This window comes from Salmo salar, chromosome 02 (genome assembly GCF_965601325.2).
Source record: "Salmo salar chromosome 02, fSalSal1, whole genome shotgun sequence".
Classification (NCBI taxonomy): Eukaryota; Metazoa; Chordata; class Actinopteri; order Salmoniformes; family Salmonidae; genus Salmo; species Salmo salar.
The window spans coordinates 16,737,991-16,755,000 of NC_138292.1; the positions used below are offsets into that span (position 1 = coordinate 16,737,991).

The 17,010-nt window shown below is 41.4% G+C and overlaps 1 protein-coding gene across 3 annotated transcripts in view; it reads left to right on the forward strand.

Moving 5' to 3' along the window:
• Positions 1-774: 774 nt before the first annotated feature.
• Positions 775-17,010, forward strand: part of LOC106576069 (peroxisomal carnitine O-octanoyltransferase-like) — a 47,427-nt gene continuing 31,191 nt past the window's right edge. The window contains exons 1-12 of one of the 3 annotated variants that reach the window (XM_045698473.2): positions 775-1,161; positions 9,791-9,947; positions 10,044-10,168; positions 12,069-12,250; positions 12,989-13,113; positions 14,459-14,567; positions 14,798-14,891; positions 14,997-15,122; positions 15,206-15,307; positions 16,126-16,209; positions 16,533-16,640; positions 16,919-17,010. The exon at positions 16,919-17,010 is cut by the window's right edge and continues 39 nt beyond it. In XM_045698473.2, coding sequence (XP_045554429.1) covers positions 9,833-9,947; positions 10,044-10,168; positions 12,069-12,250; positions 12,989-13,113; positions 14,459-14,567; positions 14,798-14,891; positions 14,997-15,122; positions 15,206-15,307; positions 16,126-16,209; positions 16,533-16,640; positions 16,919-17,010 — 1,262 coding nt within the window. In that variant the 5' untranslated portion in view covers positions 775-1,161; positions 9,791-9,832. The remainder of the gene's footprint in view (positions 1,162-9,790; positions 9,948-10,043; positions 10,169-12,068; positions 12,251-12,988; positions 13,114-14,458; positions 14,568-14,797; positions 14,892-14,996; positions 15,123-15,205; positions 15,308-16,125; positions 16,210-16,532; positions 16,641-16,918) is intronic. The other 2 variants (XM_045698471.2, XM_045698474.2) reach the window with 2 other exon arrangements.

A 17,010-nucleotide genomic window follows, 5' to 3' on the forward strand; every position in this document is an offset into this window, starting at 1 on the left:
TCATAATCACAAATTATGTAAATGAGACTTACTGAGTCTGGCTTTAAACTTTAAAATACAACAACTTTCCTAGCTAACAGCTAAATGTTTGTTTTAGACTTTATAATTGAAATTCTATTTTCAAGGCCTCAAATGTTGTCACGGAAAATATTTATGTTATTTTCAACAACCAATGAGCAACTTTGCTGGAAATCCAGTTGCATATAGAGCTAGCCAGCTTGTTGTCCTCAAAAACAGAAATGAGTTAGCATTTTCTGTCTTTGCTTTGTTGGCCATTTCTAATAGGGAAAGAATGGGTTTTTGGGATATACACAGAAATGTTGGCTTAGGAGATCTAATATGTTGTATTCTATGAGATAATATCAGTCAGTTAACGTGACCTTTATGAATTATGAAGCCTTTATGTGCTTGTTTTGAGATATATATATATAGTACTAATACACAGTTATGGTACAACCCATTGCGCATTAAATGTGTAACGCAGCCTTAAAATGATGTTGTTTCTGTAATCTGTATGGTGCTGTGAGTGTGATGTTTCAAATAGACTGTAATGGCAGGTAATGCACCAGGATCTAATGCTGACAATGCACCATCTAAACGTGCAACCGTACAAGAATGCATGCACATCTGGCCTCGTGTAAAGATCAAACAACTATTTTAAGAGTGTTTTAGCAGTCTCACAATAGATATCCATGAAGAATGAATAAAGCCAAGTCACGTGTAATAAGATCACCACTCACTCGACTCTTCCGGGTGTTGGCAGTCCGCTGACTGGGGTTGACTAGATGGGATACAGCTTTTGTCAAATTTGACTTTTCGTAGCAGGTTAGGAGAATTTACACAGCATGTTAGGATAATTAACGTAGCACGTTAGGAGAGTTAGGTTAAAATGTGGAAAAAGGTCAGAGTTAACTAAAATGCCAAAATAAATACACTTTTGACAAAAGCTGTAGCCCTTCTAGCCATGACCACTTACTGGGTGAAAGGTGATGAGAAGCGCTGCATACACCAAGAGCGGAGCAACAACAGAAAACTACCGCAAGCGCCTTCCTCTACAGTCTAGTCTAGAAAATAGCCGCTACATTATTTTTTATTTTGAATGGACGAGCGAAAACAACTTTTCTCATATCGCAATTAGCAGAATATCGCAAAAATACTAAGGTGAGTTTGCTTGTCATGTTTGTGGGATAAAGCTGCCTCGATCGGACTGCAAACTGAAACTGACCTACATTCGAGCCGTGAAAACAATGCAACGGCCTCAGGGGCCAACTATTTTTTAGCTAGCTAGTGCACTTGTTTCTGCAGTAAGTAGAACTGACTTGCTAGCTATGTTTCATCATATGGTTATGTAGCCAGAATTTATATGGTAATCAATTGCTGAGCAATTGTGCTATAAGCGTGCTTATTAATGCGATTGGTACAAGGCTGGGCCGCCTCGGCAAAGATGGAATTTGATCTCGAATAATAAAAGTTGCGAGTCAAGCTAGCTGGGCAGTTTTCATGTTTATGTGGAATTACTCTGATACTCCGATTTGGTTGTATGGTTTGTTAAACTTTGAAATCAATGGTTTTTGTTTGGCATACATTTTAAAGTGAAAAACCTGAGTCTCAGCGTAATTCCGTTACAATGGAATTGCCCAGCTACAAATTCTACAACTATCTTTGTAGATAATGACTACTGTAGTAGGGGACATTGGGGTACATTGAGCCAAAGAGGTAGGTTGAGCCACCCTTGTTTCTAGGAAACCATAAACATTTATAATTTGACCAAATATGGAAAGAGTTGTAAGGAAGTTAACGTTAGGTCCAAAAAACTGGAATTTCGTCAAGTCATACATTTTTTGGGAGGTTTCATGATGCTTGTATCTAAATCAAAGTAAATAATTTAAAGATTGTTCTATAAAAATGCAAACTCAACTCCATCATTCATTGAATCAGATGAACCCTCTGATATTGCCAACTACTTTCATTATTTTTTTAATTGGCAATATTAGCAAACTTAGGCATGACATGCCAACAACAAACGCAGACAAGCATTGTAATTTTGAATTCCACAAAGAGAATGTGGAAGAGGAACAAATTATTGTTGTCTATCAACAATGACAAGCCACCGGGTTCTGACAACTTGGATTGAAAATTACTGAGGATAATAGCGGATGATATTGCCACTCCTATTTGTCATATCTTCAATCTAAGCCTACTAGAAAGTGTGTGCCCTCAAGCTTGGAGGAAGAATACTAAAACCCCCTTTACTGGCTCAAATAGCCGACCAATCAGCCTGTTACCAACCCTTAGTACACTTTGAGATTTTTTTGTTTTCGATTTAGAGGTTGATGCCTCTGTAATGTATACATTGATTGAGTAGGTTATTGTTATGGAGATTGTACTCTTATTAGAGAAACGGTGAGAAAGACAGTTACTCAGTTTAGGGTTCTTCATGTTGATTGGAGATTAACAATGTTTGCAATTCTGTGCCATGTCACTCAGCTGGTATTATCCAATTAATTGTCCATTTATCCATACAAGATGTGATCTGGAAATAATGAATACAATGGCATCAATACTAAGATAACGTACATTCATTTAGCAATAACAAACAAGATATACAGCTCTCATCTGTTATACTAAACCAATGACTGAAACAAAAATACAAGTGGCTAGCAACATCAGACTAACCAGCTAACAATGACAGGCAAAAATGTAGCTAAGAATGTTAGATAGCGAGCATAAAAACGAGACACATAATGCTGTAATAATTACAAAAATATTATTTAACTATTGACAACTTTGTCAGTAAAACAAGGGGAAAACATATACATTACTTACAGTTTTGGTTTTCACACACAGTGATGAATAAATTCACCAGAAAGAAAATAATGTCCAAAACTGAAATTTGTGTTCACAGCAGTAGGTTGCCAGCTGCACTTAGTAATGAACTAAACACTCTGCCAGCTTGTGATAGCTGTGATGTCATCACTGAGTTCTTAAAGGGACAGGCTTTTTTACAGTGTTTGACTAGATACATGGCTATTTTGCAGTAAACAAATTGACAACAGACTTTCAGCATGCTTATTGGGAAGCACAGCACTTGCACACATGACTGATGATAAAACGTTTGTGGGGACTGTTTTGTTAGACTTTAGTGCGGCTTTTGACGTTATCGATCATAGTCTGCTTCTGGAAAAACGTATGTGTTATGGCTTTACACCCCCTGCTGTAATGTGGATAAGCGAACACCGAGGGCGTAGTCCTCTCCAACATAATCCAGGTAGAATCAGGAATTCTCCAGGGCAGCTGTCTAGGCCCCTTACTTTTGTCAATCTTTACCAACGTCATGCCAGTGTGTCTACGTATGCGGATGACTGAACACTACGGCAGGTAGCCTAGTGGTTAGAGCGTTGGGCCAGTAACCGGAAGGTTGCTGGATTGAATCCCTGAGCTGACAAGGTAAAAATCTGTCGTTCTGAGCAAAGCAGTTAACCCACTGTTCTCGGGCGCCGTGGATGTTGATTTAAGGCAGCCCCTTGCGCCTCTCAGATTCAGAGGGGTTGGGTTAAATGAGGAAGACACATTTCAGTTGTGTGCATTCAGTTGTACAACTGACTAGGTATCCCCTTTCCCTTACCCTTATACATGTCAGCTACTACAGTGACTGAAATTACTGCAACACTTAACAAAGAGCTGCAGTTAGTTTCAGAATGGGTGGCAAGGAATAAGTTAGTCCTAAATATTTAAAAAACTAAAAATTGTATTTGGGACAAATCATTCACTAAACCCTAAACCTCATCTAAATATTGTAATGAATAATGAGGAAATTGAGGTGACTAAACTGCTTGGAATAAACAGGTAGGACCGATTTCAAGTTTTCATAACAATCGGTAATCACCATTTTTGAATGCCGATTATGGCCGATTACATTACAATCCACGAGGAGACTGCGTGGCAGGCTGACCACCTGTTATGCGAGTGCAGCAAGGAGCCAAGGTAAGTTACTAGCTAGTATTAAACGTATCTTATAAAAAACAATCAATCTTAACAAAGTCACTAGTTAACTACACATGGTTGATGATATTACTAGTTTAACTAGCTTGTCCTGCGTTGCATATAATCAATGCGATGCCTGTTAATTTATCATCGAATCACAGCCTACTTCGCCAAACGGGTTATGATTTAACAAAAACGCATTCGCGAAAAAAGCACAATCATTGTACCATGTACCTAACCATAAACATCAATGACTTAATTAAAATCAATAGACAAGTATATATTTTTAGTTAAAAGCAATTAATGTTAGCATGAAATATTAACTAGGGAAATTGTGTCACTTCTCTTGCGTTCAGTGCAAGCAGACTCAGGGTATATGCAGCAGTTTGGGCCGCCTGGCTCAGACCATTTCTTCCTAACAAAGACCGTAATTAATTTGACAGAATTTTACATAATTATGACATAACATTGAAGGTTGTGCAATGTAACAGAAATATAACAGAATTACGGTTCCGTATTTCACTGAAAGAATAAACGTTTTGTTTTCGAAATAGTTTCCGGATTTGACCATATTAATGACCTAAGGCTCGTATTTGTGTATGTTTATTATATTATAATTAAGTCTATGATTTGCTATTTGATATAGCAGTCTGACTGAGCGGTGGTAGGCAGCAGCAGGCATGTAAGCATTCAAACAGCACTTTACTGCATTTGCCAGCAGCTCTTAGCAGCGCTGTTTATGACTTCAAGCCTATCAACTCCCGAGATTAGGCTGGCAATACTAAAATGCCTACAAAAGTAACTACAACCTAAAACTTCGCAACTGGGAATATTGAAGACTCATGTTAAAAGGAACCACCAGCTTTAATATGTTCTCATGTTCTGAGAAACGTTAGCTTTTTTTACATGACACATATTGCACTTTTACTTTCTTCTCCAACACTGTGTTTTTGCATTATTTAAACCAAATTGAACGTTTCATTATTTATTTGAGACTAAATTGATTTTATTTATGTATTATATTAAATTAAAAGTGTTCATTCAGTATTGTTGTAATTGTCATTTTATATATATATATATATATATATATATATATATATATCGGCCGATTAATCGGTATTGGCCCCCCAATAATCGGTATCGGTGGTAAAAAAAATCATAATCGGTCGACCTCTACTCTCAAGATCCACCCTACCTTCCATGTATCCCTGATCAGTTCCAGTCCCATGTCTCCTCCTGCAGCAGCTCCTCCACCCCCCTAAGCTCATCGATGACCATCCTGCCTATACTTTCCGGCAGCTTTTGGACGTGCGCCGCCGGGGTCGTGGCTGGCAGTACCTGGTAGAGTGGGAAGGCTACCGGCCTGAAGAACGCTGCTGGGTTCCCCGCTATCATATTCTGGACCACTTCCTCTTACATGCTTTCTATACCTCACACCCAGATAAGGCTGGTTGGGCACCAGTTGGCGCCCGTAGAGGGGGGGTACTGTTACATCTGTGCCTGCCACGCCTTCTACTGCTCATCCTGTGTCTCCCTAACCTGCCGCCACTCCCCGAGGGCTCTCGCCCTCTTTCTCTGTGTGTGTGTGTGTGTGTGATTGTGTGGGTGGAGACAGGTGTGCTGGAGGCAGAGCAGATCCCCACCAGCTGCAACCTGTTCCATAATCAAGACCTCTACAAATACTCAGCCCTGCCACTTCCACGCTGCCAGATTGTAACCTCTGCTCAGTCGGTCTGCGTTTTTAGCCGTTTGTTCCTGCATAGATCCTGTTTTTGTGTTGTGCCTGTTTTCCTTTGCCTGATGATGTTTTCCTCTTCGCTACAGTTCTGTCCGCTCTGACTCTGGTCCCTGTCTCCAGTCCCACGTCTCGCCAGTCCTGCTACCCTGTCCTGGACCCCCCCACTCTACTGCTTCCTTGAATTCCTCTCCAGAACTGCTTACCCAGCCCCAACTCCCCTCGCTCCAGCCTCAGCACCTGGCTCCCTGCAACCCGCCCGAGCTTTCCCTGGCCTGCACCCCATCTTCCCCGTTTTTCAATAAATACCTTGGTTACATTATCCCAGTCTCCTCGTCTGAGTCTGCTCTTGGGTCCGTGTAATAGTAAGTGCCTTAATGTGTTTGGACTCCAGGAAGAGTAGCTGCTGCTCATTTGGGGTCTCTATAAGCTTCAGTATGAGGTCTGAAACCTAGCATGAAAGTGCATCCTTGTAGCTGTGTGGGCTAATATAGTAAATGTTTACCTTGGAGTAAATTGAGCCAATAGCAAGTTGAGCAAATAAAAAAAAAATTCAGGCGTAACGCAATGCATTATTGCAAGGGTGACTTGACTTGACAAAATATTGAATGGCCTTTGAATGGGGTATGGTAGTAGATGCCTGGCACACCAGTTTGAGTGTGTCAAGAACTGCAACACTAGGGCTTCCCGAGGGGCGCAGCGGTCTGAGGCGTTACTACAGACCCGGGTTCATTCCTGGGCTGTGCCACAACCAGCCGTGGCCGGGAGTCCCATAGGACGGTGCACAATTGGCCCAGCGTCGTCCGGGTTAGAGGAGGGTTTGGCCGGTGGGGCTTTACTTGTCTCATCGCGCTCTAGCGACTCCTTGTGGTGGGCCGGGTGTCTGCGGGGCGACACAGGTCGCCAGTTGAAGAGACTTTCCTCCGACACATTGGTTAAGGAATGATGTTAGGCAGGTGATGTTTTGAAGAGCGCATGACTCCACCTTCGCCTCTCCCGAGCCTGTTGGAAAGTTGCAGCTTTAAGACAATATCGAAAAAGAGGATCAAAGAAAAAAATATACAAAAAAGAACTGCAACTCTGCTGGGTTTTTAACGCTCAACAGTTTCCCATCTGTATCAAGAGTGGTCCACCACCCAAAGCACATCCAGTCAACTTGACAAAGCATTGGAGTTAACATGGGCCAGCATCTCTGTTGAACGCTTTCGACACCTTGTGGAGTCCATTCCCCATTGAAGTGAGGCTCTTCTGAGGGCAAATGGGGGTGCAACTCAATATTAAGAAGGTGTTCCTAATTTTTGTATAATCAGTGTTTAGAGCAGTGGTATTCAACTCTTACCCTACAAGATCTGAAGCCTACTGGTTTTCTGTTCTACCTGATAATGAATTGCACCCACCTGATGTCCCAGGGCTAAATCAGTCCTTGATCAAATCAAATTTTATTGGTCACATGCAGATGTTAATGTGAGTGTAGCAAAATGCTTATAATACATTAAAAAAACTAAATACTGCATAGTTTCCTAAGGACTCGAAGCGAGGCGACCATCTGTCGGCGCCATCTTGCAATGAAAAAATGCAGGGGAACTGGCTTCGAGGTCCAGAGTTGAGTGTGAGGAGTATAGAGAATCATTGTACCATCTAAACCACTGTGAAATATTTTCAATAACCAAAAATATTGTATTTTCAGCTATTTGAAGCTGGTGTACAAAACCGAAAGTAAAAGACGCAAATCTAAACTTAAGAATGGGAAGCATAGAAATAGCCCACATAGAACATATCTACTGCTTCTTAGACTTGCTTTGAATGAGAACGACAGAACTCACATTGAATTTGGTTAGGTTGCCCAACAAGTTACATTTTGCAGCTTAAAAATGTGCTTAAAGTGATTAAATGCAAAAAAAAGATGTGTTTAGAAAATAAATAAAGATAGACATGGTTTTAAAAGGTAGTGGTATTATTTCATTCAGTACAGAAATGTGTAGGTGCTTTAATTCACCCTGTCCTGCAGCTCAACTTACCCCATGGTATGTGGTGCCAAGAGACCACTTTTTGTGTGACAAACTATGTTTTCAAAACTGTTTACATTAATTCTGATTATTTCCAGGGATACACAACATCCTGAAATATATATTTTTTAGAAAGAATACTATATTTCCCTTGAAAAATGCCTCAATTTACCCCACTCTCCCGTACAGTTAGCATGGTCCAAGATCCAAGATAAAAAAAAATGTAATCTAAAAGTTAGACAAAAGTGGAGGATTGTCCAGTCCACACTTGGATTCCTAGAGTCTACCAGGCTAGGGGACAGTAGGTCTATGGCTAACCAGGTGTTTTGGTAATGTAGGTGACAACATGGCTAACCAAGTGTTTTGGTGGTGTAGGTGACATGGCTAACCAGGTTTTTGGGTGCTATAGGGGACAACATGGCTAACCAGGTGTTTTGATGCTGTAGGGGACAACATGGCTTACCAGGTGTTTTGGTGGTGGAGGTGACAACATGGCTAAACAAGTTTTTTGGTGCTGTAGGGGACAACATGGCTAAACAGGTTTTTTTGGTGCCGTAGATGACAACATGACTAACCAGGTGTTTTGGTGCTTGTAATGGGGAAATCTAAGATGACTGAAGTTAATGTCACGTCCTGACCAGTAAAAGAGGTTGTTTGTTATTGTGGTTTGGTCAGGGCGTGGCAGGGGGTGTTTGTTTAGAGTGTTTCGGGGTTTGTTGGGCTATGTTCTTGTTAGTTTATTTTTATGTTAGTTCTGGTATGTCTATTTCTATGTGGTGTTTATTGGGTTGGCCTTCAATTGGAAGCAGCTGCTCCTCTTTGCTTCTAATTGAAGGTCCTATTTAAGAGGGGTGTTTTTTCTATGGGATTTGTGGGTAGTTGTTTCCTGTTTTGTGTTCGTGCACCTGACGGGACTGTTTAGTGTCGTTTGTTGTTTTTGTATACGTGTTTCTTTTTGTTTTCCTTCTTTAATAAAATAAGAAGATGAGTTTACACGTTCCCGCTGCGTTTTGGTCCAATCCCTACGACACCCGTGACAGTTAATATTTAGTTTAGAGTAATCTACACATGTCAAGCCCTGACCATAATGAGCCCTCGGGGTTCTCTATGGTGTTTTAGGTCAGGGCGTGACTAGGGGGGTTTCTAGGTATTATATTTCTATGTTGGTGTGTGTGTATGGTTCCCAATTGGAGGCAGCTGATAATAGTTACCTCTAATTGGGGATCATACTTAGTGTGTCCTTTTTCCCACCTGCTAGCTGGGAAATTGTTTTGTATGAGTGCCTATGTGCGCTACGTATTTCACGATCGTTATATCTTTGTTGTTTTGGAAGTTTCACTATCATTCAAATTAGAAACTCTACTCATGCTGCGCCTTGGTCCAGTTATTCATACGATGGTTGTGACAACACAATGGTTAGCATATTGGATTTCCTGTTTTGTGACATTCAAGGTGCGGGTTGATGGTCAATAGACATGATGCTGAATTATTATTATTTTAATTGTTTTATCCCCGGTCCCTCAGGAGGCCTTTTGCCTTTTAGTAGGCCGTCATTGTAAATAATAATTTGTTCTTAATTGACTTGCCTAGTTAAATAAAGGTTGAAATAAAATATAAAAAAAGATGTATTATTGTCATATTTGTCGATAGTGCATAATGCCAGACTGGAGGACACGCTGATATTTCACTGTTGTATGGTATTGATGACATCCTGTGGACCCTGTGATTCAGTAGCAGCTGACAAAGTCGTTGCCTTTTTGTTTTGACTTCCTACAAGCCTCTCAGGCTGCTGTTTCCAGAACATTTGGTGCTGTCTGATTAGGACATTAAAGGACTGTCTTCAAGAGGCCAGTTAGACATTTTCTCTGCTTCAATGCTGGGTGGTGTCTCCCTGTTGCAACTTGTAATAAACAGGATTTTTTTTAAATTCTCTTCATCTGCGACTGCTCTTCTCTTTTGTTCACCTGGAAATTCCTTTTACAGTGTTGTAGGTTACAACATGGCTAACCAGGTGTTTTGGTATTGTAGTTGACAAAATGGCTAACCAGGTGTTTTGGTATTGTAGGTGACAACATGGCTAACCAGGTGTTTTGGTGCTGTAGGTGACATGACCAACCAGGTGTCAGAGTTCCCCACTGAGCGGACGTTCCAGTACCAGCATAGCCTGCCTCCTCTCCCTGTACCGTCTCTAGAGGCGAGCCTTGCCAAGTACCTGGATGCAGGTGAGATGCCAGCTGCATGTGTGACAGAGAAGCGCCGTTAGCATGGACCCTGGACAAAAATGTGTCTAGTTACTGAAATGTCTGTGTATTTTCCAGTGCGGCCGTTTGCTACGGAGGAGGAGTACCAGGTGACTGCGGCCGTAGTGAAGAGGTTTGGAGAGGGCATCGGCAAAGACCTGCACCAAAAACTACTGCAGAGAGCCAGGACACGCAGGAACTGGGTACACACACTCAACTAGAGGTCGACCGATTATGATTTTTCATTGCCGATACCGATTATTGGAGGGCCAAAAAAAAGGCCGCTACCGATTAATCGGCCGATTATTTGTAATAATGACAATTACAACAATACTGAATGAACAATGAACACTTTTATTTTAACTTAATATAATACATCAATAAAATCAATTTAGTCTCAAATAAATAATGAAACATGTTTAATTTGGTTTAAATAATGCAAAAACAAAGTGTTGGAGAAGAAAGAAAAAGTGCAATATGTGCAATGTAAAAAAGCTAACGTTTAAGTTCCTTGCTCACAACATGAGAACATATGAAAGCTGGTGGTTCCTTTTAACATGAGTCTTCAATATTGCCAGGTAAGAAGTTTTAGGTTGTAGTTATTATAGAACTATTTCTCTCTATTCCATTTGTATTTCATATACCTTTGACTATTGGATGTTCAAATAGGTACTTTAGTATTGCTAGCCTAATCTCGGGAGTTGATAGGCTTGAAGCCATAAACAGCACAATGCTTGAAGCATTGCGAAGAGCTGCAGGGAAATGCAGGAAAGTGCTGTTTGAATTAATGCTTACGAGCCTGCTGCTGCCTACCACCGCTCAGTCAGACTGCTCTATCAAATCATAGACTTAATTATAATATAATAATTCAGAAATATGAGCCTTAGGTCATTAATATGGTCAATTCCGGAAACTATCATTTAGAAAACAAAACGTTTATTCTTTCAGTGAAATACGGAACCGTTCCGTATTTTATCAAACGGGTGGCATTGCACAACCTTCAATGTTATGTCATAATTATGTAAAATTCTGGCAAATTAGTTCACAACGAGCCAGGCCGCCCAAACTGTTGCATATACCCTGACTCTGCGTGCAATGAACGCAAGAGAAGTGACACAATTTTCCTAGTTAATATTGCCTGCTAACATGAATTTCTTTTAACTAAATATGCAGGTTTAAAAAAATATACTTCTGTGTATTGATTTTAAGAAAGGCATTGATGTTTATGGTTAGGTACAGTCGTGCAACGATTGTGCTTTTTTCGCAAATGCACTTTTGTTAAATCATCCCCCGTTTGGTGAAGTTGGCTGTCTTTGTTAGGAAGAAATAGTCTTCACACAGTTAGCAACGAGCCAGGCGGCCCAAACTGCTGTATATACCCTGACTCTGTTGCCCAGAACGCAAGAGAAGTGACACAATTTCCCTAGTTAAAAGAAATTCATGTTAGCAGGTAATATTAACTAAATATGCAGGTTTAAAAATATATACTTGTGTATTGATTTTAAGAAAGGCGTTGATGTTTATGGTTAGGTACATTGGTGCAACGACAGTGCTTTTTTCGCGAATGCGCTTGTTAAATCACCCGTTTGGCGAAGTAGGCTGTGATTCGACGATAAATGAACAGGCACCGCATCGATTATATGCAACGCATGACAAGCTAGATAAACTAGTAATATCATCAACCATGTGTAGTTAATTAGTGATTATGTTAAGATTGACTGTTTTATATAAGATAAGTTTAATGCTAGCTAGCACCTTACCTTGGCTCCTTGCTGCACTCGCATAACAGGTAGTCAGCCTGCCACGCAGTCTTCTCGTGGAGTGCAATGTAATCTGCCATAATCGGTGTCCAAAAATGCTGATTACCGATTGTTATGAAAACTTGAAATCGGTCCTAATTAATCGGCCATTCCGATTAATCGGTTGACCTCTACACTCAACACACAACACACTGCACAGCTATAACCTGTGGGAACTGGTCACACACCATGCTTGACCCTGAGCAACTGCGAAAGGGAATCTTTGAGTGTTTTAAATACTGCAGTCATTATGGTGTCTCCCTGCAGTGTTTCATCTTTATTCTGTGTGTCTGTTTTCCTGCAGTTGGAGGAGTGGTGGTTGAATGCAGCCTATCTGGAATTGCGTTACCCCTCCCAGTTGAATGTGAACTTCGGAGGTCCTGCACCCTACCTAGAGCACTGCTGGCCCCCTACAGAGGGAGTACAGCTACAGAGGAATAGCATAAGCATGTGGCACACTCTACAGTACTGGGACCTGCTTCGCACGTAAGATACTCACATTGAGTGTACAAAACATGCTTTTTCCATGACATAGACTGACCAGGTGAATCCAGGTGAAAGCTATAATCACTTATTGATGTCACCTGTTAAATCCACTTAAATCAGTGTAGATGAAGGGGAGGAGCCAGGTTAAAGAAGGATGTTAAACCTTGAGATAATTGAGACATGGATTGTGTGTGTGTGTCATTCAGAGGTTGAATGGGCTTAGATAAAATATTTAAATGCCTTTTGAACGGGGGAGTCAACATAGGCCAGCATCCCTATGGAACGCTTTCGACACCTTGTAGAGTCCATGCTTCAATGAATTGAGGCTGTTCTGAGGGCAAAAGGGCGTGCAACTCAATATTAGGAAGGTGTTCCTAATGTTTTATACACTCTGTGTATATATATTAAGGTAACACACGCATCACAACTACTAGTACGATTGCAAAATAATGCACAATTTAAACACTTGCCCTCCAATCCCCCCTTCCCCAAAACACGTATATATATTGAACTATAAATTGTGCCTTCCTGTATTATAGTTGTTTCAAATATTTATTCTATTCTATTGAGCCAGCTACTTTATGTTCATATTATTATATTTTATTTCTTATTGTTGTTTCATTGTCGAGAAGGAACCTGCAACTAAGCATTTAGTTGGACGGTGTATACGTACGTACCTTGTGTATCCCTAAACACACACCTTCAGTACACACTCTCTGACTGTGTGGTCCCTGCCAGGGAGAGGCTGGACCCTCATAAAGCTGGTAATGTGGTGTTGGATATGGACCAGTTCAGAATGCTGTTCTGTACATGTAAAGTTCCTGGAGTCACCAAGGATACCATCATCAACTACTTTAAGACAGGTAGGTGACCCCCCCCCCCCCAGGTAGGTGTGTGTGTGTGTGTGTGTGTGTGTGTGTGTGTGTGTGTGTGTGTGTGTGTGTGTGTGTGTGTGTGTGTGTGTGTGTGTGTGTGTGTGTGTGTGTGTGTGTGTGTGTGTGTGTGTGTGTGTGTATGTGTGTGTGTTTTCCATGTGTGTGTGTGGATGTGTGTATTGATTACTTTACGACATGGTCAGTCAATCTGGAAAATTTCAAGAACGTTGAACGTTTCTTCAAGTGCAGTCACAAAAACCATCAAGCGCTATGATAAACTGGCTCATGAGGACCGCCACAGAAAATGAAGACCCAGAGTTACCTCTGTTGCAGAGGATAAGATCATTAGAGTTACCAGCCTCAGAAAATGCAGCCCAAATAAATGCTTCACAGAGTTCAAGTAACAGACACATCTCAACATCAACTGTTCAGAGGAGACCGTCTGAATCAGGCCTTCATGGTGGAATTGCTGCAAAGAAACCACTACTAAAGGACACCAATAATAAGAAGAGACTTGCTTGGGCCAATATACACAAGCAATGGACATAAAACCGGTGGAAATCTGTCCTTTGGTCTGATGAGTCCAGATTTGAGATTTTTGGTTCCAACCGCCGTGTCTTTGTGAGACGCAGAGTAGGTGAACAGATTATCTCTGCATGTGCGGTTCCCACTGTGAAGCATGGAGGAGGAGGTGTGATTGTGTGGGGGTGCTTTGCTGGTGACACTCAGTGATTTATTTAGAATTCAAGGCACACTTAACCAGTATGGCTACCACAGCATTCTGCATCGATACGCCATCCCATCTGGTTTGACTATCATTTGTTTTTCAAAAGGACAATGACCGAACACATCAGGACAATGACCCAAAATAAGGGCTATTTGACTAAGGAGAGTGATGGACTGCTGCATCAGATGACCTGGCCTCCACAATCACCCGACCTAACCCAATTTAGATGGTTTGGGATCAGTTGGACCGCAGAGTGAAGGAAAAGCAGCCAACAAGTGCTCAACATATGTGGGAACTCCTTAAAAACTGTTGGATAAGCATTCCAGGTGAAGCTGGTTGAGTGAATGTCAAGAAAGTGCAAAGCTGCCATCAAGGCAAGGAGTGGCTACTTTGAAGAATCTCAAATATAAAATATAGGTTGATTTGTTTAACACTTTTTTGGTTAGCGCATGATTCCATATGTGTTATTTCATAGTTTTGATGTCTTCACTATTATTCTACAATGTAGAAAATTGTAAAAATAAAGAAAAACCCTTGAATGATTAGGTGTGTCCAAACTTTTGACTGGTACTGTATGTATTGATGTTTTTTCTGTGTGTGTTGTAGAGAGCGAGGGTCCATGCCCCTCCCATGTGGTGGTGATGTGTAAGGGACGTTTCTTCTCGTTTGATGCAGTGTGTGATGGACACATTCTTACCCCTCCAGAGCTGCTCAGGTATTCTGGCCGGTGGATATTTAGGTATGTTGTATTTGTGTGCATCTGCATATATTTGCATGTATTTATGTGCCGTGTGTGTGTGTGTGTGTGTGTGTGTGTGTGTGTGTGTGTGTGTGTGTGTGTGTGTGTGTGTGTGTGTGTGTGTGTGTGTGTGTGTGTGTGTGTGTGTGTGTGTGTGTGTGTGTGTGTGTGTGTGTGTGTGTGTGTGTGTGTGTGTGTGTGTGTAGGCAGCTGACCCATGTGAAGCAGTGTTGTGAGGGGGAGCCAGCGGGAGATGGTGTTGCTGCTCTCACCTCAGAGGAGAGGACACGCTGGGCTAAGGTGTGTGTGAAGTTGGCTGTATAGAATAGAATGGACATCACCATGCCCTAAACCGCTCTCTCGCTCTCTCACTCTCCCTCTCTCTCGCTCTCTCTGTGTCTGTAGGCCAGGGAGTATCTGATAGGTATAGATCCAGCCAATAAGACCATCTTAGAGACCATCCAGAGCAGTCTGTTTGTGGTCTCACTGGACGATGCTAAACCCTACGCTACTGCAGAGAACTACACACCGGTACGTACACAAACACACACACACCACAGGCATCCATACCATCCTTAGTATGGTATAATCTGACCTTTGGCCTTTGCCCCCAGGTGACCCGGGAAGCGCTGACAGGAGACCCCACCATCCGCTGGGGAGACAAGTCCTACAACTCCATCTCCTTCGCTGACGGAACCTTCGGATCCAATTGTGACGTGTGTTACTGTTTTGTAGAGAGAGAGATGATTTGAAATAACAATACTCCTCTGTTAGCAGTAGTGTAATGATGTTTTGTAGAGAGAGAGATGATTTGAAATAACAATACTCCTCTGTTAGCAGTAGTGTGATGATGTTTTGTAGAGAGAGAGATGATTTGAAATAACAATACTCCTCTGTTAGCAGTAGTGTAATGATGTTTTGTAGAGAGAGAGATGATTTGAAATAACAATACTCCTCTGTTAGCAGTAGTGTAATGATGTTTTGTAGAGAGAGAGATGATTTGAAATAACAATACTCCTCTGTTAGCAGTAGTGTAATGATGTTTTGTAGAGAGAGAGATGATTTGAAATAACAATACTCCTCTGTTAGCAGTAGTGTGATGATGTTTTGTAGAGAGAGAGATGATTTGAAATAACAATACTCCTCTGTTAGCAGTAGTGTAATGATGTTTTGTAGAGAGAGAGATGATTTGAAATAACAATACTCCTCTGTTAGCAGTAGTGTAATGATGTTTTGTAGAGAGAGAGATGATTTGAAATAACAATACTCCTCTGTTAGCAGTAGTGTAATGATGTTTTGTAGAGAGAGAGATGATTTGAAATAACAATACTCCTCTGTTAGCAGTAGTGTAATGATGTTTTGTAGAGAGAGAGATGATTTGAAATAACAATACTCCTCTGTTAGCAGTAGTGTAATGATGTTTTGTAGAGAGAGAGATGATTTGAAATAACAATACTCCTCTGTTAGCAGTAGTGTGATGATGTTTTGTTGTGAGTGTGCTCCTATGTATGGTAATTGCTGGTGTGTGTTGCAGCATGCCCCATACGATGCCATGGTGCTGGTAACTCAGGGTTACTATGTGGATCAGCAGCTCAAAGCTACAGACGGCAAGTGGAAGGTAAATACTGTTTCTATTGAACTTATTTTCAGTGACTGTGTATCTTGTTTGTCCTTAATTCTAAGTTCCTTACTGGCCTGCTAAACTGGATGCATAAGTATTGCTGAGTGTGAGACACTTCTGTTAATTTCAGTGAAACCTGGGCGTAAGCATGCTGGCTCAGCATAAAACTACACTCTGGTTCTATTTAGAAGAATTTACGCCATAGCTCACACCTAAGGACAACAGGATATGCTATTATGCTTCCATGTATCAGGTAATAAACAGGTTAATTTCACTGTGAGTAAGCAACAGTATAATTTGTATTGTGTGTGTCTATGTAGGGCTCTGAGACAGTGCGGCCTATGCCTCTTCCTGAAGAGTTGGTCTTCACTGTGGATGACAGAGTCAGGAGTGACGTTGCACATGCCAAGCAACAGTACTTCGAGACTGTGAGCACACACACACACACACACACACACACACACACACACACACACACACACACACACACACACACACACACACACACACACACACACACACACACACACACAAAAATACACACACACATTCATGACTCTGCTTCCCCGTAGTGGTCAGATTGGACCATCGCAGGTGTTGTGTTGATCACAAACACACCCTCACAGGCCCTTACACTCCCCAACACACACACAACTCTAATCTGTGTGTGATATCTGGTTTGACAGACACCTGTGTGTGTCTCCAGACTCAGGACTTGCAGGTGGTGTGTTATGCGTTCACCTCGTTTGGGAAAGCAGCCATCAAACAGAGGAAGCTCCACCCAGACACCTTCATACA